The sequence below is a fragment of the Oncorhynchus mykiss genome, chromosome 2, assembly GCF_013265735.2.
Source record: "Oncorhynchus mykiss isolate Arlee chromosome 2, USDA_OmykA_1.1, whole genome shotgun sequence".
NCBI lineage: Eukaryota > Metazoa > Chordata > Actinopteri > Salmoniformes > Salmonidae > Oncorhynchus > Oncorhynchus mykiss.
The window spans coordinates 42,994,671-43,021,467 of NC_048566.1; the positions used below are offsets into that span (position 1 = coordinate 42,994,671).

Below are 26,797 nucleotides of genomic sequence, written 5' to 3' on the forward strand. Positions count from 1 at the left end.
CAATTCAGTACTCATCCATAAGAGTCCATATCAACAAAGGAAATTGAAGGACTAACAGTACAGTTAGATAGCAATAAAAACTGTACAATAGAGGCACAGAATAAGTTAGAGGAAAAACAAAAAGAAACAAAGGAACTTATTCCAGAAAGATCCAGTGTAATATATTATAAAAATAAAGCGAACTGGATGGAATATGGGGAAAAATGCACCAATTTCTTTTTAAATCTTCAACATAGAAATGCTACCCATTTTTTATTGAAACTTGTTACAAATGATGGAGTCACGCATTATTCACTGAATGATATTTAGAAAGAGGCAGTAAAGTACTTTAAGAATATGTTTTCGTTTCAGTCTCCTCCATCTCCACTAACCGAAGCTAATTGTATGGATTTTTTTCCTAATAATGTAAAATTAACATCTGTACAGAAATACTAATGTGAAGGCCAAATTACAGAGGAGGAACTTATTGATGCAATTAAAGCCTTTAAGGCTGGGAAAACCCCAGGGCTGGATGGCATACCAGTGGAAGTATATCAAACTTTTTTTGATATACTCAGAGGACCATTATTAGCATGTTTTAACCACTCCTATATAAATGGTAGATTATCAGACACGCAACAAGAAGTTCTGATATCATTATTACTGAATCAGGACCCAAGTGGTATATATAAAGATACAGTCCATTTAAAAAATGGGAGGCCTCTTACACTTCAGTGTTGTGATGCAAAAAATCCTAGCTAAATGCTTGGCACATAGAATTTAAAAAGTATTGTCAGATATTATTCATCCTAATCAGACAGGTTTTTACATGGACGATACATTGGAGATGTATAATATAAGACAAGTACTGGAAACAATACAATACTATGAAATATCGGGGACACCAGGCCTGGTTTTCATCGCTGATTTTGAAAAGGCTTTTGATAAAGTACGACTGGAGTTTATATATAAATGCCTAGAATATTTCAATTTTGGGGAGTCTCTTATAAAATGGGTTAAAGTTACGTATAGTAACCCTAGGTGTCAAATAGTAAATAATGGCTACATCTCAGAAAGTTCTAAACTGTCTAGAGGAGTAAAACAAGGTTGTCCACAAGGTTGTCCAGGTTCAGAAATGTTGTGAAATAGCACAGTTACACATAGAAATCAACCTGGATGGACATCAGAAATAGAGGAAGGACTAAAAACAAACCAGATATAACTATTGTAAAATAGATTGTGTCTGTAAAATGTGTATAAGATGTATAAACTGAAGGTAGAAGCCTAAGTGTTATTGTTTATTAGTTTACTCCAATTGGGGGAAGGGTGGTAGGGTTTGCGGGGAATAATAAAGGTATATTCTAAAATAAGTATGCATATCTATGTAGGTATGTGTATGTATGTACGTATGTATATATGTGTATATGTATGAATGTTTATGTATGTACAGTATGTGTGTATGTGTATGTGTATATATATATATATAAATACACCCCAAAAATAGATGGGGGATTGGAAATGACGCAGACAATTACATTGACGTCAGCTGCAATCTATCCGCAATATTAAAGTTGATCTACCCCCCCATAATAAAAAATGTAACTGGAACTAAGGGGTCTAGCCCAAACCATGAAAAACAGCCCCACACCACTATTCCTCCTCCACCAAACTTTACACTTGGCACTATGCATTCGGGCAGGTAGCATTCTCCTGGTATCCGCTAAACCTAGGTTCGTCCGTTGGACTGCCAGATGGTGAAGCGGGATTCATCACTGCTGAGAAAGCGTTTCCAATGCTCCAGAGTCCAATGACGGCGAGTTACAGTCTTGTACAGTCTTGGACTCGGACTCGGGAGAGGCGAAGGTCGAGAGCCATGCATCCTCCGAAATACAACCCAACCAAGCCATACTGCACATCCAACCCAGAAGCCAGCTGCACCAATGTGTCAGAGGAAACACCTGGCGACCTGGTCAGCATGCACCACAGGAGTCGCTAGTGAGACAAGGATATCCCTGCCGGCCAAACCCGGATGACGCTGGGCACTCCACTCCAGCCATCGCTTGGCATTGCGCATGGTGATCTTAGGCTTGTGTGCGGCTGCCCATTTTATGAAGCTCCTGACAAACAGTTGCTTCCAGAGGCCGTTTGGAACTCGGGAGTGAGTGTTGCAACCGAGGACAGGCGATTTTTACGCGATACGTGCTTCAGCACTTGTGTGGCCTACCACTTCGCGGCTGAGCCATTGTTGCTCCTAGATGTTTCCACTTCACAATTAAAGCACTTACAGTTGACCGTGGCAGCTCTAGCAGGGCAGAAATTTGACGAAATGACTTGTTGGAAAGGTAGCATCCTATGACGGTGCCACGTTGAAAGTCACTGAGCTCTTCAGTAAGGCCATTCTACTGCTAATGTTTGAATATGGAGATTGCATGGCTGTGTGCTCGATTTTATACACCTGTCAGCAACGTGTCTGGCTGAAGTAGCCAAATCCATTAACTTGAAGGGATGGCCACATACTTTTGTACCAAATGTACCATTTGTACATTTCTTTATTAAAAATGTAGTTATGGCCCCCCGGGTGGCAGAGTGGTCTAAGGCACTGCATCGCAGTGCTAGCTGTGCCACCAGAGATTCTGGGTTCGAGCCCAGGCTCTGTCGCAGCCGGCCGTAACCGGCTGCCCAGCGTCATCCGGGTTTGGCCGGCAGGGATATCCTTGTCTCACTAGCGACTCCTGTGGTGCATGCTGACCAGGTCGCCAGGTGTTTCCTCTGACACATTGGTGCAGCTGGCTTCTGGGTTGGATGTGCAGTATGGCTTGGTTGGGTTGTATTTCGGAGGATGCATGGCTCTCGACCTTCGCCTCTCCCGAGTCCGAGACTGTACAAGACTGTAACTACTACCAATTGGGGAGAAAAAAGGGGGTATAAAAAACATAGTTATTTATTACATTTGACTATGTAAAAATGAGCAGTACTACTTATTTCTCTGAGTTGAGTTATTTCTCATGAGTATTTGTCTCTCTGAAATGAAATCCTCAAGTGATAGATTTTAAACTGTCATTCTGTCATTGAACCACACCATGCCATGATTAGATAGTGAAAAACACACCTCTTTTAATTTCATTAAACAATAAAAGTTAATTTACCGACATATATATGGCAAATCATATATAATTTTGGTATGAAACTCTTCATGTTTTTTGCAGATGAGGCCTCTATTAAACATGAGATATTCTGTCATGACATGTCTCCATTCATATGCTCCATTTAGCAATAGTGAATGAGTTTATCTCAGTTTACCATGATGAAAATTTTATCATCTTAGATATCAATATCAGTTTCCTATCTTGAAATGTAACTCCATTTCGATATAATATGAATGTGAAATATGAATAATATGATATTATCTCTAGACATCTCTATCTCTAGATCTTTGTGTTTCATTCTCATTCCAAACAATAGTGATATTCTTGTGGTATCATTAAGTTCTTCATGGGGTGCCATGTGTTGGTTTGGTTGTCACGTGGCCTAATTTGGCATATATCATCCCACTCATCCTGCAATCATGTTCCCACCAGTAGGTACCTACAAGCTTGGCCTAGCTGCCAAAATACCCTTACATTTATTTATTTCATCTGGTTCCTCTCAGCTAGCTGGACATGGCTGACACATGGCCAGCTGATAATGAAACAACAGTGTGTTTTGGAGTGTGTTTTTGTATTTCACGTGTATTATATGCACGTGTGAGTTACTCTTATCCTCAAGTATCAAGACGCCTACTGCTGAGGTGAAAGACACTGTTACCAAAGGAGCCATATCTCTCACATTTGCACAAACCATTTGTTGTTCCTCTTTCCAATGTTTTTCTCCTAGTTGGAGTTTGAAAAATGTGTTAACTGTCAATGTTTCGTGTTCAATATAACACTAGCTTTATGATTTCCCATGTTCCAATGAGGATTAGACTACAGTGGCATTGAAAGAGCATGGATCCCTGTTACAATATTAAAAGTACTGGCCGGGGGTATTGGCTAAAAGCAAGGTTGAGTTTGCATAACTAAAATAAGTTTTCTATGTTGGTCCATATCATTGTCATTGACGAGTAGCTGGAGTATGCTGTATGAGCAAGGATTAAAAAAAAGGGAGTTGACTCAGTAATGAAACAAAACCAGATTAAATTGGGTTTTTCATTGACTTTATACATTTATTTGAAATAAAATATTTACAAAGTAAATTAATAGTTTAGCAGATAAGTAGCTTAGTATAATAACATTTTGTTAAAAATAAGTCAATGTACAAAAAATTCTGGCAAAGGCAAAGGCATCTTAATTTATTGTGTATAGAAATATAATAATGCCCAGCTTGTGTGCACAGCCTTCACAGGCTGGCCAGGTCTGGGCTGCATGGTGCCTCTGATTCAGGGCTTCAGTGAGCCATTATTTACTCAAATGCATAGCTAGTAGTCACATCAGTGCTCTGTAATTAATTACAGTTCCGTTCACATTACCTTTGCAATTCCTTCTAAGTATGACAACAATGGTACTACTACAGTATTTAGCTATGACTACAAAATACATGTGCAGTGCTTTTAGGGAGGCCAAATGGTGGACTGAGTTGTGTAGAAAAATGTTAGTATTTAGTTCAAGGTTTGTTTTATTACTGAAATGTATTTAAGCACTTTAAAAACTAATCTAAAATGTTTCATATCCCTGATATTACAAGTGCTGTGGAGTGCAGCTCAGTCGTTTCTGAGACCTTCAGATTAGGTTAATCCAATTAAGACACAAACCTTTGGATATGAGCAGCTTCGATCATACTTCAGGGCCAAAAATGTAAGGCTCCCTTTCGTCCAAAAAGGCTGTTTGAAATCAGCCACATACAGTAGACGCTACACTAGAATGTATGAGTATCTTTCTTATGACTTTGAGAACTGAATTTTACACTGTACATAAAGTAAAAACTATTTTTTTTTAAATACTTGAAGTAGTCAAATACACAAGGTTTGTGAAATCACCATGCTCAACACGGAGGAAATAAAACTGAATGAGCTATAAAACATATATGGGTATTACACAAAAAGGAGCAACTGGTAAAATACCATTGCATCATTAAGAATAAATTAAGTGTTCTTATGTTTTTATTTTTTTATACACTGAGCAAGTCCTCTTCATTTTGCTTGTTGACATTGAAACCAGATCCCTCACCTCGTTTCCAAAATGTCAGTTATTGTCCTTCCAGTCTATTTTGGGCAAAGCACTGTGGGAAAAAAACACATATTAATGAGTATGGCTGAGACTAGGTGTGAATGCCAGTTAGGCTACTACGGGAAAATATAAAGTAAGAAATAGAACAGGCTTGGGTGGAGAAAAAGGAATAAAATAGTAAAACAGGAGAAATAAAATAACCAAGTACCTGTATCTAGGTTTGATCAGGAAAACAGTCTCAAGGAATCCAAACACACTTGAAACAGATACGACAACAATACACAATATGCCAATACAGCCATTTAGTATTCAGTGAGCCCAGAGGGAGAAACCGGTTCCGATGGTTGTAAAAGTAGTGATTCCCAGGGAGCGTTTTAGTAGAACCCGTAAGGTCCATTTAGGATGACTTGAAGATGTGAAGGGTTAGGCAAAGCAAGGTCGTGGGTCAGGGATAACTTTGTGACACCAACAGGAGCAGCAATGGGGTCTACCATACCCTAAACAGCAGCAGTGTGACAGTGAGGGGTGGGGCAGGGCAGTGACAGGACACAACGGCAGGGTACGGATACATTACACTAAAGCTCAGTGGCCACTAGGGGTGCTCTCACGCAATGAGTGAACTACACCACACAGTACAGTGTCTGAATGTGTGCCACAAACCTCTCTGTCCATGGCTCTCACACCAGAGCTAGCAAGTACAATGCAGCGAGACATTGAACAGAAAATTGAGAATGGAGAGATTTTTTTTTAAAGAAATGAATGAAGGAAAAAGGAGATCACTCAACTGTAAATTGCCCTGTACCACACACACAAAATAAAAGGCACAACAACTTAAATAGTAGAACAGCCTAGTTTAAAATAGCCTAATGTGAAAATCATGAGTTATCAATAAACGTTATGTTCTTGAATTCTACAAAAATTGAGAGACAACAACTATACAAAAATGCAGAGACAACAGTATGCCAACAACACATGTAATATAGCCTACTAATATTAAAATGTACATAGAGAGAGGCTGAGTGTATTCACCTTTGAGAATGTAGTCTGTCAGAAGGCTGGGCACCTTGTCACTGTCGTCTCTCATAGCTTGCAGGACTGCAACAGAAACACAAACCAATCAGAAAAATGTATTTATTCCAGGAATGTATTTGACCAGGGTATGTCAACCATCTATAACACTAGATAAACAACTGTACCCTGTACTTCAAGTAGCACAAATGTTTTTATTTATTTAAGAGTCGTGTGATGGGTGGGGGATAAATGCTCTGCACCTTACAGGTGCCACTTACTTTGGGTAAGGATCTGAAGATCTTCCACCGATGGAGGGCCTCCTTTCTTCTCATATGGGATGACTGTGGTCAGATACTAAGAGAGACCATGGGGTAGAAACAATAGAGAAAAAGAGAGAGAATAAGTACAGTGCCTAGTGAAAGTGTAAACACCCCTTGTACACTTTTCACATTTTTCTGCCTTAAAATTCAATTACACATTATATTGTTTTCCTACTGATCTACACAACCTATCCCACATTTTCAAAGTGAAAGAAGAATTATAGAACATTTTCCAAATGAATACAAATTAAAAAAACAAGTCTTGATTGCACATGTCTTCACACCCCAGAGTTAATACTTGGTGGAACCACCATCGGCAGGCATTACAGATGTGAATCATTTTGAATGAGATCCTACCAACTTTACACAAATGTTCTTCTCACAGCTGTAATGGCTGCCTAAAGTTCTCCCACCAAGTATTAACTATGGTGTGTGAAGACATATGCAATCAAGGCATCTTTGTTTTTTGTTCTATTTAATTAAGATCATTTTCTATAATTTTCCTTTACAATGAAATTGTGTAGTAGGTTGTGTAGATTGGTCAGGGGGGAAAAAATCTAATTTAATCCCTTTTTACATGTAATTTTAAGGCAGAAAAATATGAAAACTGTGCAAGGGGTGTGAAGACTTTCACTCGGCACTGTACATGCTAAAAACAATTGTTCAATTGCTGCTCCCATGTAGAAAGGCAATTGGTGATGTTTGTTAAGACTCCTTAAATACAGCAGAGAGGTGAGACAGCGAGTAATTCATGTTCAGTTTATGGAAATGTGACGCTGGATGAATCAGCATTTTTAGGTGGGACTTGCGAAGCAAAAGTCCAGACTTTAAATATTCGTCATACTTCTGACATTTGATTATTATTATTTAGCACATACTGGTCAGAACCAGTGTGCTTACATACAACTTTAAAAAATATATATATATTTAATACTTTTTTAAAATTACATTTTATACTTTTTAAGTTGTACATTTTTTTTGACCTTTTTGTCCTCCATCCACTTTCATGGCAATTTCCTCAATATTCTAAAGGCCCCCTTGTGACATCATCAATTCCAACATTCCATTCACTGTCAATGAAACAATGCAACTTTTTACACAAATCATCTAATTTAAGCAGTTAGTCAACAACTATTACAAAATGTTAGAGCATATGAAATCTTCATCTACTTCTCTGCTTTTCAAATCTGAATGCAAAACAAAAATATTTTATTCTGATACAAAGTAATAGCTATTTTAGTAACAGCATCAACAACATTTTCTGAAACTTTTTATACACAACTGAAATTTAGGCAAAAAGTTATGGGTATGACATCTTCGTCTACTTCTCTGCTATTCAAATCTGGTAACGGATTAAGAATAGCTTCTACCAATCAATCGATAGAGCTGTTTTAGTAACCAATCAACTGCTCTCTTTATAGATGCTGTTAGTCATGTCAGAAGCTAGCAGGTTCATTACTTACCAACAACAGCTGCATATTCCATTAAAACTGAAACACGTTTGGAAGTTCACTTTCCTTGCTTTGTCTAAAAACACTATCATGAATCTAGCAAATAACTTTTCTGGGTCAGAGTGCGGTATTTATTTATTAGTTTCAAAGCATAAATGTTTGTTAGCATGAACTTCTTATGGATGAAATCCCTTTAGTGGGATCGATTTGACAACATCCGATGAAATGGCAGAGCACCAAATTCAAATTAAATATATAGAAATATGAAACTTTCATGAAATCACACATGCAATGCACCAAATTAAAGCTACACTTGTTGTTAATCCAGCCAACGTGTCAGATTTCAAAAAGCCTTTATGGCGAAAGCAAACCATGCTATTATCTGAGGACAGCACCCCATCAAACAAAGTCAATCATAATTCAACCCGCCAGGCACGACACGGAACTTAGAAATAAAGATATAACTCATGCCTTACCTTTGACGAGCTTCTTCTGTTGGCACTCCAATATGTTCCATAAACATCACAAATGGTCATTTTGTTTGATTAATTCCATCGATATATATCCAAAATGTCAATTTATTTGGCGCATTTGATCCAGAAAAACACTGGTTCCAACATCACTACAAAATATCTCATAAATTACCTGTAATCTTTGTCCAAACATTTCAAACAACTTTCCTAACACAACTTTAGGTATTTTTTAACGTAAATAATCAATAAAATTTAAGACGGGATAAACTGCGTTCAATACCGGAGGAAAACAAAGTGGAGCGTGCTTTTCAGGTCTATCAAACTGTACACTTCACTCGACCCTTGTTCTGGACAGCCCTATTTCATCATTACACAAAGGAAAAACATCTACCAATTTCTAAAGACTGTTGACATCCAGTGGAAGCAATAGGAACTGCAAGCAACTGCCTTAGAATTCTAGATTCCCAATGAAACCCCATTGAAAAGAGAGTGACCTAAAAACAAATCCTGGATGGTTTGTCCTCGGAGTTTCGCCTGCCAAATAAGTTCTGTTATACTCAAAGACATCATTCAAACAGTTCTCCTCAGTGTTGCCATGTTCGTGGTTTCCTGGCCAAAATTGGGCTACTTGGAAAACGATGTCACGGGTGAAAATGTACTCGTTGCGGGTTTTTGTTTTTTGGGCTATTTCTAAATTGCACCGCAGCAATTTAAAACATATATATTTCACTGTGACCTGCTCCTGACTGTAGGCAGTGAGTCATGCTGTTGCTGAGTGATTGAAAGATCAGGAGTGGTGTGTGTGTTGAGAGAGCACTAGTTATTGGCTGAGTCAGGTGAGCGAGAGGAACAAGAGCAGCACGCGTGTACGTTGTGACAACTTTTTACCAGTTGTTGGTAGGCTATTTAGATTGTCATTGTGGAGCCACCTTTTTCCATAAAATATGTTCATACTCTAGAACTGATGCACATCAAAAAATAATGGAGACCAGGCACTGGAAAATGACTTTTGGGGCGCACTAGAACGCATTACATAAATCCGCTTGGTTTAAACGGCATTCTAAAGTTGACTGCTTAAGTGCTTTATGCATGCTCAGTTTCTGGGTATCGGGGGGCCGCCCGAGTGGACATTTTAAATGGAAGCTATGGAACTTCCTCATCTGGTTATTTTTATGGGGAAAAGTCCTCAATGAAACTGACTTTAGGCTAAATGTGGAGAATTATACATTTGCATCTTTTGGCCATCAAGTAAAGCTAGTAATATATATGCCATTGCAGGCTACCATTTTATACAATAGATATGTTGAAATGACGATATCACTGGACTCCTTGCAAATCAATTTGTGCAACCTGTGTAGCCTATCTGGGGCTGGCGAACCAATTTAATAAATAGTTTATAACTTTGTTGTTGTAGCCTTGTGTTATTATGAACAGTAGTCATATTAGGCTACAGGTGACACACATTCAGAAAAATAAACTGGCTGTTGTTGACAAGCATATTAAGTTCATATATATATATATATATATATATATATATATATATATATATATATATATATATATATATATATATATATATACAGTGCCTTGCGAAAGTATTCGGCCCCCTTGAACTTTGCGACCTTTTGCCACATTTCAGGCTTCAAACATAAAGATAGAAAACTGTATTTTTTTGTGAAGAATCAACAACAAGTGGGACACAATCATGAAGTGGAACGACATTTATTGGATATTTCAAACTTTTTTAACAAATCAAAAACTGAAAAATTGGGCGTGCAAAATTATTCAGCCCCCTTAAGTTAATACTTTGTAGCGCCACCTTTTGCTGCGATTACAGCTGTAAGTCGCTTGGGGTATGTCTCTATCAGTTTTGCACATCGAGAGACTGACATTTTTTCCCATTGCTCCTTGCAAAACAGCTCGAGCTCAGTGAGGTTGGATGGAGAGCATTTGTGAACAGCAGTTTTCAGTTCTTTCCACAGATTCTCGATTGGATTCAGGTCTGGACTTTGACTTGGCCATTCTAACACCTGGATATGTTTATTTTTGAACCATTCCATTGTAGATTTTGCTTTATGTTTTGGATCATTGTCTTGTTGGAAGACAAATCTCCGTCCCAGTCTCAGGTCTTTTGCAGACTCCATCAGGTTTTCTTCCAGAATGGTCCTGTATTTGGCTCCATCCATCTTCCCATCAATTTTAACCATCTTCCCTGTCCCTGCTGAAGAAAAGCAGGCCCAAACCATGATGCTGCCTCCACCATGTTTGACAGTGGGGATGGTGTGTTCAGGGTGATGAGCTGTGTTGCTTTTACGCCAAACATAACGTTTTGCATTGTTGCCAAAAAGTTCAATTTTGGTTTCATCTGACCAGAGCACCTTCTGCCACATGTTTGGTGTGTCTCCCAGGTGGCTTGTGGCAAACTTTAAACAACACTTTTTATGGATATCTTTAAGAAATGGCTTTCTTCTTGCCACTCTTCCATAAAGGCCAGATTTGTGCAATATACGACTGATTGTTGTCCTATGGACAGAGTCTCCCACCTCAGCTGTAGATCTCTGCAGTTCATCCAGAGTGATCATGGGCCTCTTGGCTGCATCTCTGATCAGTCTTCTCCTTGTATGAGCAGAAAGTTTAGAGGGACGGCCAGGTCTTGGTAGATTTGCAGTGGTCTGATACTCCTTCCATTTCAATATTATCGCTTGCACAGTGCTTCTTGGGATGTTTAAAGCTTGGGAAATCTTTTTGTATCCAAATCCGGCTTTAAACTTCTTCACAACAGTATATTGGACCTGCCTGGTGTGTTCCTTGTTCTTCATGATGCTCTCTGCGCTTTTAACGGACTTCTGAGACAATCACAGTGCAGGTGCATTTATACGGACACTTGATTACACATAGGTGGATTGTATTTATCATCATTAGTCATTTAGGTCAACATTGGATCATTCAGAGATCCTCACTGAACTTCTGGAGAGAGTTTGCTGCACTGAAAGTAAAGGGGCTGAATAATTTTGCACGCCCAATTTTTCAGTTTTTGATTTGTTAAAAAAGTTTAAAATATCCAATAAATGTCGTTCCACTTCATGATTGTGTCCCACTTGTTGTTGATTCTTCACAAATAAATACAGTTTTATATCTTTATGTTTGAAGCCTGAAATGTGGCAAAAGGTCGCAAAGTTCAAGGGGGCCGAATACTTTCGCAAGGCACTGTATATATATATAATTCATATTTAATTTAGTGATTGAAATTATGACTCCATTCTCTGTAGCCTATTCCAGCAGACTATTGGGGAAAGAAGAACTTATATTAGCAAAATTGCCTTGCTATTCATGTTGAATAAATTAGTCTTCATTTGAATGAAGCAAGTTTACATCTTGCCTACATCTTGTCTAGAATACTGTAGACTATCTGAAATTAGATGTAAGGCCTATACGGGGCTATAGGCTACCTGCCTTTATCTGAGCAAACTGTGGTAAAATTGAATTAGAATCAAAAACCCTGAATTTAGTTTGAAGCCTATGCCTATTGAAATGACAAGTCAATGGCGGTTCGTAGTCTTAACATCTGGCATATAATAACAGCACAATTACCAGAAAAGAGCCTAACATTAATTTCTTTATGTTCATCCAAGTGTTTCTTGCTCAGAGATTTTGAGACCCTCTATTCAACTTTCATCACTCAAACTCTCCTGTGGGATTTATCTATAGTTATGCACATGCACAAAGGGGATAAGGGCACAAGGCGATTACCCTGTAACCAGAATAGCCTTGGTTTCATGCATGTTAATATTAGAAGCCTCCTCCCTAAGTTTGTTATATTCACTGATTTGGCGCACTCTGTCAACCCGGATGTTCTAGCTGTGTCTGAATCCTGGCTTAGGAAGACTACCAAAAATTCAGAAATGTTCATCCCAAACTACAACATTTTCAGACAAGATAGAACTGCCAAATGGTGTTGCAATCTACTTCACCATAATTTGCAAATAAATTCATAAAAACTCCTACAATGTGATTTTCTGGATTTTTTTCTCATTTTGTCTGTCATAGTTGAAGTGTACCTACAATGAACTTGCACAATTGGTGGCTGACTAAATACTTTTTTGCCCACTGTAGGTGTCTGGTTAGACTGTAAACTCTCCTTCCAGACCCACATCAAACATCTCCAATCCAAAGTTATCTCTAGAATTGGCCTCCTATTTCGCAACAAAGCATCCTTCAATCATGCTGCCAAACATACCCTTGTAAAACTGACCATCCTACCAATCCTCGACTTCGGCGATGTCATTTACAAAATAACCTCCAATACCCTACTCAACAAATTGGATGCAGTCTATCACAGTGCCATCCGTTTTGTCACCAAAGCCCCATATACTACCCACCATTGCGACCTGTACGCTCTCGTTGGCTGGCCCTCGCTTCATACTCATCGCCAAACCCACTGGCTCCATGTCATCTACAAGACCCTGCTAGGTAAAGTCCCCCCTTATCGCAGCTCGCTGGTCACCATAGCATCACCCACCCGTAGCACGCGCTCCAGCAGGTATATCTCTCTAGTCACCCCCAAAACCAATTCTTTCTTTGGCCGCCTCTCTTTCCAGTTCTCTGCTGCCAATGACTGGAACGAGCTACAAAAATCTCTGAAACTGGAAACACTTATCTCCCTCACTAGCTTTAAGCACCAACTGTCAGAGCAGCTCACAGATTACTGCACCTGTACATAGCCCACCTATAATTTAGCCCAAACAACTACCTCTTTCCCTACTGTATTTATTTTGCTCCTTTGCACCCCATTATTTTTATTTCTACTTTGCACATTCTTCCACTGCAAATCTACCATTCCAGTGTTTTACTTGCTATATTGTATTTACTTTGCCACCACGGCCTTTTTTTTGCCTTTACCTCCCTTAGCTCACTTCATTTGCTCACATCGTATATAGACTTGTTTCTACTGTATTACTGACTGTATGTTTGTTTTACTCCATGTGTAACTCTGTGTCGTTGTATGTGTCAAACTGCTTTGCTTTATCTTGGCCAGGTCGCAATTGTAAATGAGAACCTGTTCTCAATTTGCCTACCTGGTTAAATAAAGATGAAATAAAATGTATTTATTTTTAATTACTAAAGAGAGAGCCAGAGATCAATGTAGCCTACCCAGAAGAAAAACACCTGTTCCTGACCTTCCTCCTCCCGTTGTTGCTGGCTTTCTCAGATTCTGTCTCTGCTGTTAAGCTCCTGACTTTGCCGGTAATGGGCTACACCAGTGGTCGGCAACCTTTTCCATTTGGAGTGCCAAGTTATCGTACCATTTCTACTGATCTTACATGCCAGTTATGATTTTTATATGCACATTTACATGGAACTTTAATTTAATGTAATTTATAAAGTCATCATATCTCAAAATTAATGTTATGTGGTAAATCTAAATTAGATCTAAATGAAAATGATACAAATCTAAAAGTAACTTTTATTTTCATTGCCAATATGTAAAAATAGCCTACATAAAGACAACAAATAAAAACACTGCAACCTGCAGGTAGAAAATGATCAAAATAAATATAATCTAAATCACATTGGCTATGCATGACCTGTCTGCAAGGAACTTGCATTGTGTCAGCTATTATATTAACTTGGTCTGGCCTGAAGCTCCTGCTAGCAAACTTGCAACATTGTATAAAATATTCTGGGTCCTCAGAGTTTCCAGCTACAGTGAACTCTAGACAGACCGACACAGCTGCAGGCTATTTTGCACAAGGGATAAGAAGTAATCAGGTAGATCTATTTTATGACGCTTCCACCGGATCAGAGCATGACATTTCTTCCCCTTTCATGCTGAGCGGTAATCGAAAGGGAGCGAGCTGGAAAGATGTTTCAAATAGGCTGTGTTGAGGAACAACTGTAATTTTCAATGGATGTAAAAACAGACGTTGTCTACTCGCTGCTTGATGTGAAGAAAAAATTACTTTCAGAAATTCCACAGTGATGGTGAGTTAAGACAATCATAAATAGTATTAGATCCTCAAATGGGCACAATTATAGACCTACATTTGCTCGCAGACCAAGTAGACTAGTCCTACTTCTATATGCGTAATCAGTTGTGTGTCCCTTACTCAAGATTGACAGGAGTGCTCAAAACAAAAGATGGAACTCAAATGGAATGAAATAAACCATAACTTTTTTCTCACAGCCTAAGTTGTGCGCTCTGCAAACAACGTGTCCACTCCTACAATGACAACGGTAAAACTGTAATAAAAATAATAATATATTGAGTGCATTAACAGAAATTACCAAGGCCAAACAAACATTGTAGATTAGAAATTCTGGGAGTTAAGAGTAAATGTACCTCCGGTGATACTGGTGTGCCATCCCCGCGGTCTCCGCAATAGATTAGACAGACAGGTTTCTTGTGTGCCATAATTTGTTTATATACTCTACATGGCCAAAAGTATGCGGACACCACTTAAAATTAGTGGATTTAGCTATTTCAGCCACACCCGTTGCTGACAGGTGTAAAAAATCAAGCACACCACCATTCAATCTCCATAGACAAACATTGGCAGTAGAATGAAGAGCTCAGTGACTTTCAACGTGGCACCGTTATAGGATGCCACCTTTCCAACAAGTAAGTTCGTCAAATTTCTGCCCTGCTAGAGGTGCCCCGGTCAACTGTAAGTGCTTTTATTGTGAAGTGGAAACATCTAGGAGCAACAATGGCTCAGCCGCGAAGTGGTAGGCCACACAAGTGCTCAAGCACATAGCGCGTAAAAATCGTCTGGAGCAACAACGGCTCAGTCGCAAACAACGACTCAACCAAGTGCTGAAGTGTGTAGCGCATAAAAAATCCTCTGTCTTTGGTTGCAAAACTCACTGCCGAGTTCCAAACTGCCTCTGGTAGCAACGTCAGCACCAGAACTGTTCGTTGGGAGCTTCATGAATGGGTTTCCATGGCCGAGCAGCCACACACAAGCTTAAGATCCCCATGCGCAATGCCAAGCGTCGGCTGGAATGGTGTAAAGTTCGCTGTCAGTGGAATTGCGTTCTCTGGAGTGATGAATCATGCTTCACCATCTGGCAGTTCGACAGACGAATCTGGGTTTGACTGATGCCAGGAGAACGCTACCTGCCTGAATGCATAGTGCCAACTGTAAAGTTCAGTGGAGGAGGAATAATGGTCTGGGGCTGTTTTTCATGGCCCCTTAGTTCCAGTGAAGGGAAATCTTAACGCTACAGCATATTTAAGATGATTCTTTGCTTCCAACTTTGTGGCAACAGTTTGGGCATTGCCCTTTCCTGTTTCCGCATGACAATGCCAAGCACAAACCGAGGTCCATACAGAAATGGTCGGTCGAAATTGGTTTGGAATAACTTGACTGGCCTGCACAGAGCCCTGACCTCAACCCCATCGAACACCTTTGGGATGAATTGGAATGCAGACTGCGAGCCTGGCCTAATCCCCCAACATCTGTGCCCGACCTCACTAATGCTCTTGTGGCTGAATGGAAGCAAGTCCCTGCAGCAATGGTCCAACATCTAGTGGAAAATAGGGGCTAGGCTATATATCGAATTAATGTTTTTGCGCGATATTCCAAATGCCTGTATCGCAGAATCAAGGTTTTTGTATTTTTCGTTTTCATGAGCACTTATGTCGGCTTGTTCTCATGTTGTCTTTTTGGTCTCGTCTCGTTCGCTCCTTCTGTGCTGTGCACCTTCCCATTACACCAGAGATCTGTATATAATGACAAGATGCTCATGTCTCCGCCCTAACAACAGGTATAGTTGTTCGAAAGGAGGGAAGGCAGGCAACAAGCTTAGGTTCAAAATAAGCGCATAGAAACGCATTGGCCTTATTTTGGACAGATTTTAGCGAGAGTGAAACCTCTCATTTCGCCTCTTTCTCCCAAGAACCCCCCCCCCCCCCCCCCCCCCTACAACTCACAAAAAAAAACATGAGCGATCACCTCTTCCTCTCTGACAAACGGTTTCAACTTGCTATTTGCATTTGAGGTTAGGTCCAACAGAATCGGTCACATGGACATTGAAACACATGGAGACATTATTTCACTGTAATAGAGGAGAAGGTAACCTTTCGAACCATACCCTGTTTATGTTTTAACTCCTCAAATTTCAAGCAGAGCAGACACTACTAAAACGGATGTACCAATGAACATTCATTCTGGAAAATGAATGCTCAGTTTGTAGCACGCACATTACGTTACTACGTATCGCTAGCAGCATTTTTGTCAAATAAAGATAGATATACTAGCTGTTTAGTCTGTTTTATAAATGTGCAATAAGAATAAAACAATTACATAAGGAATTGACAACTCGTTCTCATTCTGAGAAGGAAGGCTACTTTGTTGAAATAGTTGGAGACGAACAGAAGGTTGTGTTCGTAACAATTCAACTGTTTTGCCTTGTCAGCTGAATTCAGAGCTTGTGAAATTATACCTAGATCCAATTTGGCTAAACTTGAAATATAAATATTAGCTGGCTACTTACTAGCACGTGGGCTTGTGCTTGAGAGATTGTTTATGAGACCGGTGTTCATTTTCTATAATGCCTGATACACTACTAGTTGATGTGCATTATCCATAGTTCTGGTTTAAACAAAAATAGCATTTTTATAGACAGACCGGAAAGCCATATCAGTGATTATTACAAAAAAAGAAGGTACAACTATTGTGATAAAATAATTAAATTATTAGTGGGTCTTATGGTTGTTGAAGGCATATATGCCTAGATATAATTTCACAAGCTCTGAATTCATTAGATTATTGCTGACTGATTACAATACGGTGTATTTTACCTTTAAATTGTACAACAAAGCTTATTTAGAGAAAACATTTTTTTTTAAATTGAGATATATATTGCGAATCTCCCATAAGTTTGAGAAAATCGAGATATGAGTTTTAGGCCATATCGCCCAGCCCTAGTGGAACGCCTTCCCAGAAGTGTGGAGGCTATTATAGCAGCAAAGGTGGGGACCAACTCCATATTAATGCCCATGATTTTTGAATTGAGATGTTCGACGAGCAGGTATCCACATACTTTTGGTCATGTAGTGTATATTTTCCACTGCTCGACTAAATAAATCTCGGTCGACCAACAGCCTATCGACCAAACAATCGACTAACTGGGGTCAGCCTTAATACACTGCTTTCAGAAAGTATTCATACCCCTTGACTTATTCCACATTATGTTGTGTCACAGCCTGAATTCAAAATGGATTAAATATTTATTTTTCTCACCCATCTACACACAATAACCCATAACAACAAAGTGAAAACATGTTTTTGAAAATGTTAGTAAATTAAAAAAATAAAATAAATACAGAAATATCTAATTTACATAAATAAGTAATAACACCCCTGTGTCAATACATGTTAGAATCCCCTCTGGCAACAATTACAGCTGTGAGTCTATCTGGGTAAGTCTCTAAGAGCTTTGCACACCTGGATTGTACAATATTTGCACATTATTATTTAAAAATTCTTCAAGCTCTCTCAAGTTGGTTGTTGAACATTACTAGACAGCCATTTTTAAGTCTTGCCATAGGTTTTCAAGACGATTTAAGTCAAAACTGTAACATTCAATGTCATCATGGTAAGCATCTCCAGTGTAGACTTGGCCTTGTGTTTTAGGTTATTGTCCTGCTGAAAGGTGAATTTGTCTCCCAGTGTCTGTAGGAAAGCAGACTGAACCACGTTTTCCTGTAGGATTTTGCCTGTGCTTAGCTCTGTTACATTTATTTTTTATTCTAAAACACTCCCTAGTCCTTGCTGATGACAAGCATACCCATAACATGATGCAGTTGTGTTGGATTTGCCCCACAACACTGTGTATTGAAGACATGAAGTTCATTTCTTTGCCACATTTTTTGCACATAATTTAGTGCCTTATTGCAAACAGGATGCATGTTTTGGAATATTTAATCTCTGTCATTTAGGTTAGTATTGTGGAGTAACTAGTATTGTGGGCCAGTGACACGAAATCTCAATTTAATCCATTTAAAATTCAGGCTGTAACACAACAAAATATGGAAAAAGTCAAGGGGTGTGAATACGTTCTGAAGGCACTGTAGTTCTTCAACTACCACACAAAACCTTTTTTATTTTTTGTGTGTGTGTGGATTTTACCCCATTTTCTCCCCAATTTCGTGGTATCCAATTGTTTTTTTAGTAGCTACTATCTTGTCTCATCGCTACAACCCCCGTACGGGCTCGGGAGAGATGAAGGTTGAAAGTCATGCGTCCTCCGATACACAACCCGACCAAGCCGCACTGCTTCTTAACACAGTGCGCATCCAACCCGGAAGCCAGCCGCACCAATGTGTCGGAGGAATCACAGTGCACCAGGCAACCTTGGTTAGCGCGCACTGCGCCCGGCCCGCCACAGGAGTCGCTGGTGCCCAATGAGACAAGGATATTTTCCTACCGGAAGACGCTAGGCCAATTGTGCGTTGCCCTTAACCACTGCGCCACAAATACTTTTAAAGAGTTGTCACCACTAGATATTTCTCTCCCAAAATAATAGCGTACAACTTTCTAATCATTACATCATCATTCACCTAAAATCAAACTTCGAATGTAAATTGTGCATCTATTTATCTGAAACCCACAGCATGATTGATTCAGAGTTTCTTTGCTTTCCTAAGAGTGTTGCCCACATGATCCGGCTTTTTATTCCCATCTTCTAACAAAATAATGCTTTGTTCTATGTGTTTCTTCTTTAACTTCCTGATGCACGCATCCCGTTACCGGGATCATTTGTCAATATCCGCTGAATTGCAGAGCGCCAAATTCAAATTAAATGACTATTTTTTTTTCAATTTTCATGAAATCACAAGTGCAATATAGCAAAACACAGCTTAGCTTGTTGTCTGATTTCAAAAAAGCTTTTCGGTGAAAGCATACCAAGCGTTTATATAAGGACATCTCTCTCGGTAGACAAAACATTACAAACAGCTAGCCGCCAAGTAGATTGGTCACAAAAGTCAGAAAAGCAATAAAATGAATCGCTTACCTTTGATGATCTTTGGATGTTTGCACTCACGAGACTCCCAGTTACACAATAAATGTTCCTTTTGTTCCATAAAGATAATTTTTATATCCAAAATACCTCCATTTGGTTGGCGCGTTATGTTCAGAAATCCACAAGCTTGAGCAGTCACTACCAGGCTCGAGTGGTCACTTCCAAATTGTCACGTCCTGACCTTAGTTCCTTTTTTAGGCCTCTATTTTGGTTTGGTCAGGGTGTGAGTTGGGGTGGGCATTCAATGTTTTTCAGTCTTTGTTTTGTTCTGTGTGTTGTATTTCTATGTGTTTGGCCTGGTATGGTTCCCAATAAGAGGCAGCTGTCAATCGTTGTCTCGGATTGAGAACCATACTTAGGTAGCCTGTTCCCACCTGTGTTTGTGGGTAGTTATTTTCTGTTTAGTGTTTTTGTTGCACCTTACAGAACTGTTCGTTTGTCGGTTTGTTGTTTTTGTTCTGGTATTCATCTTCATTAAAAGTATTATGAATACGTACCACGCTGCACTTTGGTCCTCTTCTCCTTCTCCCGACAACAATCCTTACACAAATAGTATCCATAAAGTTCGTAGAAACATGTCAAACGTTTTTTATAATCAATCCTCAGGTTGTTTTTACAATCGATAATATTTCAACCGGGACTGTAGCTTCTTCAATAGGAGAAAGAGAGAAAATGTCTGCTCCAAGCTGTTGGGCATGCAAAACGCTGCTGGCACCCAGCAATACAATGACGCGATGTGATCTTTCTTGCTAATTCTTCAAAATAAAAGCCTGAAACTATGTCTAAAGACTGTTCACACCATGGGGAAGCAATAGGAAAATGAATCTGGTTGATATCCCTTTAAATGGAATGAAGGCAGGCAATGGAACAGAGAGCTTTCAGGAAAAACAGCACTTCCTTGTTGGATTTTCCTCAGGTTTTCGCCTGCAATATCAGTTCTGTTATACTCACAGACAATATTTTGACAGTTTTGGAAACTTTAGAGTGTTTTCTATCCTAATCTGATAATTATATGCATATTCAAGATTCTGTTTCATTTGGGTATGCTTTTCATCCAAACATCCAAATACTGCCCCCTACACTCAACAGGTTAAGTTTTCAAAGCAACAACTGTAGCTGAGACATTTTTGTGATCTAACTTCCCTACAATCCAAATTAATACAGTTGATATAGTAGTTTATCAAAGTAATTATTTTACTACAATAAAATTTGACTATATGCAACTGCTTTGCTTTAAATAGTAAAGTAAAACGTGTTAAACTTCTACCACTAACACAAAAATACTTTTAAATAGTTAAAGCAAGTCCCATCAATTGTACTTCATGTACAATTACCATCTAGTTGACCAACAAAAACACACACAGCACCAATGAAGAGGGCAACAGACAGAGAGAAAGAGAGAAATATAGGCACCTGTCTTTCAATGCCACCACTCCCAAAAGTTTGCCAGAAGCCATTTTGAATGGCAGAGGAGAGGCCCTCCATGCTGAAGCGCTGGAGAGGAAGGAAGTGATGCAGAGAAATGGGAAGTAAGAGGCACACAAACAGGAAACAAGCAGGTGAAGAGAGAAGGAACCATACGCAAGGTTTAAAAGGTCAAAAATGCCAAAACAATAAACCAGTAAATTAGTTTGTAAAAAGAGCAAAGTAATAAGGTATCAAGATAGTAATAAGGGGGACATCTGCACAAGCAATAAATAAGTTGTATAAGGTTTGAATACATTTTAAAAGGTTACTAAAACTGTCCACTCTGAATGTAAGCAATGCCATGAAACAGTGGATCAGCAGGCATTGTGTGTGTGTTTGTGTGTGTGTGTGCACGCACAGCATGGATGGTGTCACTCACTGATCCTAGTGCTTGTGTTCTCTCTGGTCGGCCCTGCGGGGCCCCGGCACCACTCTTAAGTTTTTTCTTTTTCTTCAGTAGTTCCTTGTGTTCCTTTTGTCTGTTCTGCACATCTATCAGGATAGAGATGAAGCTGTTCTTCACCTCTTTTTCAAAGTCCAGTTCGTCCCTGAGGGCCAGGTGTTGAATCAGCTCCTCACTGTAACGTCTGATGGCCGTCTCCACCTCCTCTAGCCGTTCATTCAGCTCTGATAAACACAGGGTCCTCTCGCCTGCACACACACACACACACACACACACACACACAACCACACACAGACAGAAATGTAGCATAAGAATGCAAACACACTTTCAACCTCCCTCTAACCCTCCCTCACACCATTTGCACACACACACACACATGCACACACACACCTAACTGACAGAGATATACTCACGCTCTTCATAGCTGTGGTATGTTCTGGAACGCTGGATGTCTAAAGAGAGCATGGAGAGGTCTGACTGAGAGGGGTGGTTCTGCTCTGCCTCCAGGTCAGGAGAGTCCTGCATCATCTCCTCTATCTCCTCAATAACCTAAAATACACACGGTAACACCACAAATTTGGGATCAATTCCATTTATATTCCTGTCTGTTGCATTGGACATATAATTTCTCTATGTAGTGCTATTCCATTTCTTGGAATGACATTTTATTCCTGAATTGACTGGAAATGTCAATAGAATAGACTCCAACTCTGGTTAACACACAAACACCGGCTCAGTCCACCTGTCATCTGTCTATGTGAAGCACATTCAAGCAACAGGTACAAGCCCCATACCCAGCTCTGCTCCACTGTATTCTATCTTTGATAAAGTGCAGGTCAATCTTGGTCTATTCCAGGCAGAGCTGTGGGTTGGTAGGTTGGTAAATTGGTGGGTAGCCTTACCTGTTCTGCGGTGAAGAGGGGTTCGTCATTGAGGCAGGAGACGATGATGGTGTGCATGTCCATCTGTTCCCTCAGCTCCTCATCGTCGGACAGCTCCAGTGTTGCATCATCCACCCTCTGACAGTTCAGGGGAGGGGATTTAATCAAAACTAAATCCTGGCACAATGAAATCTGAATTTTAGATTGGAGCTATAAACAGATTGGACAGGAAGGTAGGGGCAGGGAGAGGGAGAGTGGTAGAGATATAGGGAGAAAGAGAGAGTGGGGATGGAAGGAAAGGGGCAAAGAGAGAGCCCTCTATGAAGCAAGAACTTGACTCACCACTGGTTTGTTTTCGAGGTTTAGACTGGGGAGCTGGAGGGTGCGGGTTCTAGACTGTTTCCAGTCTACTGCCATGACATTACCATAATTATCTGCAAGAGCATTCCAGATCCTGTGTGGGAAATGAGATGAGAGACACATAAAAGTGAACACCACCGTCTCTAGGTCCAAAGCCCATGTAAAGAAGTGATAGCTAACTTCTAATAATGGTCAACAGTGGTTATATTTGGGATAATGACACTGCACTGTGCATGTAGCCAAATATTGGTTACCAAGTGACAGATGCCACAAGGTCACAAACATCTTACAAAAGATTTACCCAGATGATACTGTACATTTTCGATCAAAAACATACATTGAAAGCAGTAAAATGAGGACTAATCCTGCAGCTGTGCGATATGGTTGGGCTGTTGATAATGCTACAGCCGCACTGCTTTAAGACAGTATTATGAATAGTGAAAAGGTGAGACATTAATAACTAATATATCATTTATAAACAGCATGGTATTAGGCTAACTATTTATTAACCACAGACAGATCAGTGGGATCAACTATCTCTACCCAAGGCATTATCCAAATCTTTCATCTTTTAGGAGGGGATAAATGTGAATTGTCCTATTCTGAACTCCAGGGAAGGGTATTTAGGTCAACATTCTAATCTAGAGTTTAGTGGGATGTCTTTGTTAGGCATATTTGGGACACCATGCACGGACATGTTTTCAACAGAGATTATGTGAGTTCTAAAATCTAGTTTGACGGAGAAGTCACATGACCACTGATAACGTTGCTTATTGACAAGTCATCAGCATAACTGGCAGTGAGCATAGCAACAATAATGCATGAAAAACATACTTATAAACGTAAACTTCTAGTGAAATTTATGTAGCCTTACTGTAAGCCTATAGCAATATTCTCGAATAGGTGTAAATATGATATACGCCTATCTAATACAATGTTGAATGTTGGCAGCTTGCATCAACTATCAATACGCGTGACAGCATGTATGAGTGGAACGCAATTATGCAGAGCGAGACATTGAAATGTGATAGTATGTTGCAAGGGACGAACTAACTTTGGCCACGAGTCACTTAGCTTACTCACTCGTCGTTCCTCAGTGTTGTGTCCTCGGCGATAATGTTTACAGGGGCAATGTTCTCAGCTTTGGTGTTGAAATTTCGGAAACACATTGTCAATTTCTCGTCTAAATTGTTCACCAGATCTTCCATGGACTTTAAGCTGCCCATTTCGTCCGAAAAGCTGTTGTTGAGCTCGGGAAGGACCTTCAGAACGTCTGTCACCTGCTCGACAACCAAGTTTACTCGGTCCATCCGAATCCCCTGCTCTGAAACCGGCTCAAATTCCTTAAAATCGTGCCACTCATCACCGAAATGCGCAAAGGGCGCCGCCATGCCTGCCGCGCGAAACACCCTATGTGCCTCTGATGAATGATGTATGCGGCGATGTAATGCCAGGACACTGCATACTCCAGTGCGAGCTGTGTCTCTGTGGACCCGTCCGAAAACTATTTTTCGCCACCTCCAAGGTCCTAACCTCTTGGGGTTTGCAGATCTATACAAACAGGATAGGTGCAAGCAATATGGTAATATAACAACATTCGGGGAGCATACGCATTATTGCTTACACCCTTCTGGGTTTTACAGATCTGCAATCACTGAACACTAAGGTCAAAGGAAAATGGAGCCTGGGGTTCCTTTCAGTTCGGGCTTCCCTCTCACAAAATGACCCTTTGACACAAAAACGTAACCAAATGTACTGACATAGATAGAGGCCAAACAAATGATCTGGCAGATTATTTTCAATAATCTAGAACGTTAAATAATTTGTGGTCCCAAGACCCAAACTATGGCATGTAATGACATTTACACAATAATAGTAGATCAGATAGGCTCCAGTCAAATTCAGACCAGTCACCAGAGAATGACTAGACATTTTGATGTTTCAGGGACTAATTTGACATTGGTTTGCAAACATTCTGAGCCAACACCTTTTTTGCTCTTGTATAGCAACACTACAAAGCAGCACCCCAACATCTGAAAAATAACAAATAGGTTTTCCTTTGGAAAGAATGACAGAATGTTCAACTGCACAACACATGCATGACAACATAATTCTTTCATACTAATTAGCCTATTGTAAAGTAACACTTTCCTTGACACCCAGCTTCATGTCATGTTATGACAGTCATAACCCTGTCATAATATGTCATAACAGCTAACATAACTTGTCATAACCTGTCATATTATGGTCATAACACTGTCATGACCCATATGTTTACACCTGCATTATGACCATCCTGTGCCACTTCACTTGGACTAAGAAAATGCACTTTATGATACTGTCAAGAAGCTTTATGACCATCCTATGTCACTTTAGTTGGACTAAGAAAATACACTTTATGACACTGTCAAGAGGCATTATGACCATCATAATCATATAGGCCTATCACATACATGCCCTTATGTCAGTCATCAGTCAAAAAAAGGGTGTCTTGTCCTGCTTCTGAAATCTGCTCCTGCATTCATCCCAGCAAAAGAGCGTTGGTCACGCCCTGACCATAGTTTGCTTTGTATGTTTCTATGTTTTGTTTGGTCAGGGTGTGATCTGAGTGGGCATGCTATGTTGGATGTCTAGTTTGTCTGTTTCTGTGTTTGGCCTGATATGGTTCTCAATCAGAGGCAGGTGTTAGTCGTTGTCTCTGATTGGGAACCATATTTAGGTAGCCTGTTTTGTATTGTGGGTTGTGGGTGATTGTTCCTGTTTCCAGTGTTCACGTTACGGGACTGTTTCGTCTTCGTTCATTTTGTCTGTTTATAGTTTTTTTTTTTGTTGATCAAGTATTCTATTAAAATGGATAATCATCACGCTGCATTTTGGTCCTCCTCTCTTTCGCCCGATGAAGAACGTTACAATATCTACATAGGTGTACAGAGGCCCATTATCAGCAACCATCACTCCTGTGTTCCAATGGCACGTTGTGTTAGCTAATCCAAGTTTATAATTTTAAAAGGCTAATTGATCATTAGAAAACCCTTTTGCAATTATGTTAGCACAGCTGAAAACTGTGGTCCTGATTAAAGAAGCAATAAAACTGGCCTTCTTTAGATTAGTTGAGTATCTAGAGCATCAGCATTTGTGGGTTCGATAACAGTCTCAAAATGGCCAGAAACAAATAACTTCCTTCTTAAACTTGTCAGTTTAGTCTTGTTCTGCGAAATGAAGAATATTCCATGCGAGAAATTGCCAAGAAACTGAAGATATCGTACAATGCTATTTCCCTCATTAAAATGCAAATCAATTTATAACATTTTTAACATGCGTTTTTCTGGACTTTTTTGTTGTTATTCTTTCTCTCACTGTTCAAATAAACCTACCATTCAAATTATAGACTGATCATTTCTTTGTCAGGGGGCAAACATACAAAATCAGCAGGGGATCAAATATTTTTCTCCCTCAGTGTACATACAGTGCTTATAGAAAGTCTTCACCCCCTTGAACAAAAAAACAAAAATGTGAGTTACAAAGTGGGATTGAAATAGATTTAATTGCATTTTTTGTCATTGATATACACAAAATACTCGATAATGTCAAAGTGAAAAGAAAATTCTACAAATTAAATAACTCAAATATAGTAATTTCATTAGTATTCCCCCATTTCTTTAGGCAAGCCTAAATGAGTTCAGAAGTAATATTTGGCTTAACAAATCAGAGACGTTATATAGACTCACTCTGTATGAAATAATAAGGGTTGGCATGATGTTTTAATAACTACCCCTTCCTCTGTCCCCCAAACATACAACATCTGTAAGTTCCCTCAGTCAAGTATTGAATTTCAAGCAAAAATTCAACTACAAAGACAAAGGAGCTTTTCGAAAGCCTCATAAAGAAGGACACTGATTTGTTGATGGGTAAGAATAACAAATTAGACATTGAACATATCTTTATGCATGGTGACGTTAATAATTATGCTGTGGATGATGTATTAAACCACCCAGACACATCAAAGATGCAGTCGTCCTTCTGATCTGAGCTGCAGGACAGGAAGGAAACAGCTTCACCATGAGACCATTGGTGGTTTTATTGTTGACTTCAATGGCTGTGATGGGAGAAAACTGAGAACTGGTAAACAACATTATAGTGACTCCACAATACTGACTTAACAGAGTGAAAATAAATGAAAAAATATGCATATGTATGCAACAAGGCACTAAAGTAATGTGCAA

General features: G+C 39.5%; 1 protein-coding gene across 7 annotated transcripts; it reads right to left on the bottom strand.

Annotated features, from left to right (window-relative positions):
• Window positions 1-4,154: 4,154 nt before the first annotated feature.
• Window positions 4,155-25,155, bottom strand: LOC110490077 (fasciculation and elongation protein zeta-2). 7 transcript variants are annotated; one of them, XM_036948948.1, is made up of 10 exons: window positions 23,658-25,155; window positions 22,557-22,668; window positions 22,236-22,352; window positions 21,747-21,882; window positions 21,310-21,581; window positions 20,877-20,957; window positions 6,470-6,545; window positions 6,210-6,275; window positions 5,966-5,976; window positions 4,155-5,232 (listed from the first exon to the last, which is right to left on the bottom strand). In XM_036948948.1, exons 1-10 carry the CDS (start codon window positions 23,963-23,965, stop codon window positions 5,200-5,202), a joined length of 1,212 nt encoding a protein of 403 aa, XP_036804843.1. In that variant the 5' UTR covers window positions 23,966-25,155; the 3' UTR covers window positions 4,155-5,199. The 7 variants fall into 7 exon arrangements, 6 of the variants coding, with proteins under 6 accessions (XP_036804843.1, XP_036804858.1, XP_021418915.2 ...); XR_005036807.1 differs by having other exon boundaries at window positions 5,098-5,232; window positions 5,841-5,976; XM_036948970.1 differs by lacking the exon at window positions 5,966-5,976 and adding an exon at window positions 5,841-5,868 and having other exon boundaries at window positions 5,098-5,232.
• Window positions 25,156-26,797: the final 1,642 nt, after the last annotated feature.

Coding starts and splice junctions, on each gene's coding strand:
- LOC110490077 (XM_036948948.1), bottom strand. CDS start 23,965: ATGGCGGCGCCCTTTGCGCATTTCGGTGATGAGTGGCACGATTTTAAG. Junction 20,958..21,309: donor GAACACAAGCACTAGGATCA/GTGAGTGACACC, acceptor CTTCCTCTCCAG/CGCTTCAGCATGGAGGGCCT. Junction 6,546..20,876: donor GTGGTGGCATTGAAAGACAG/GTGCCTATATTT, acceptor GGTCTCTCTTAG/TATCTGACCACAGTCATCCC.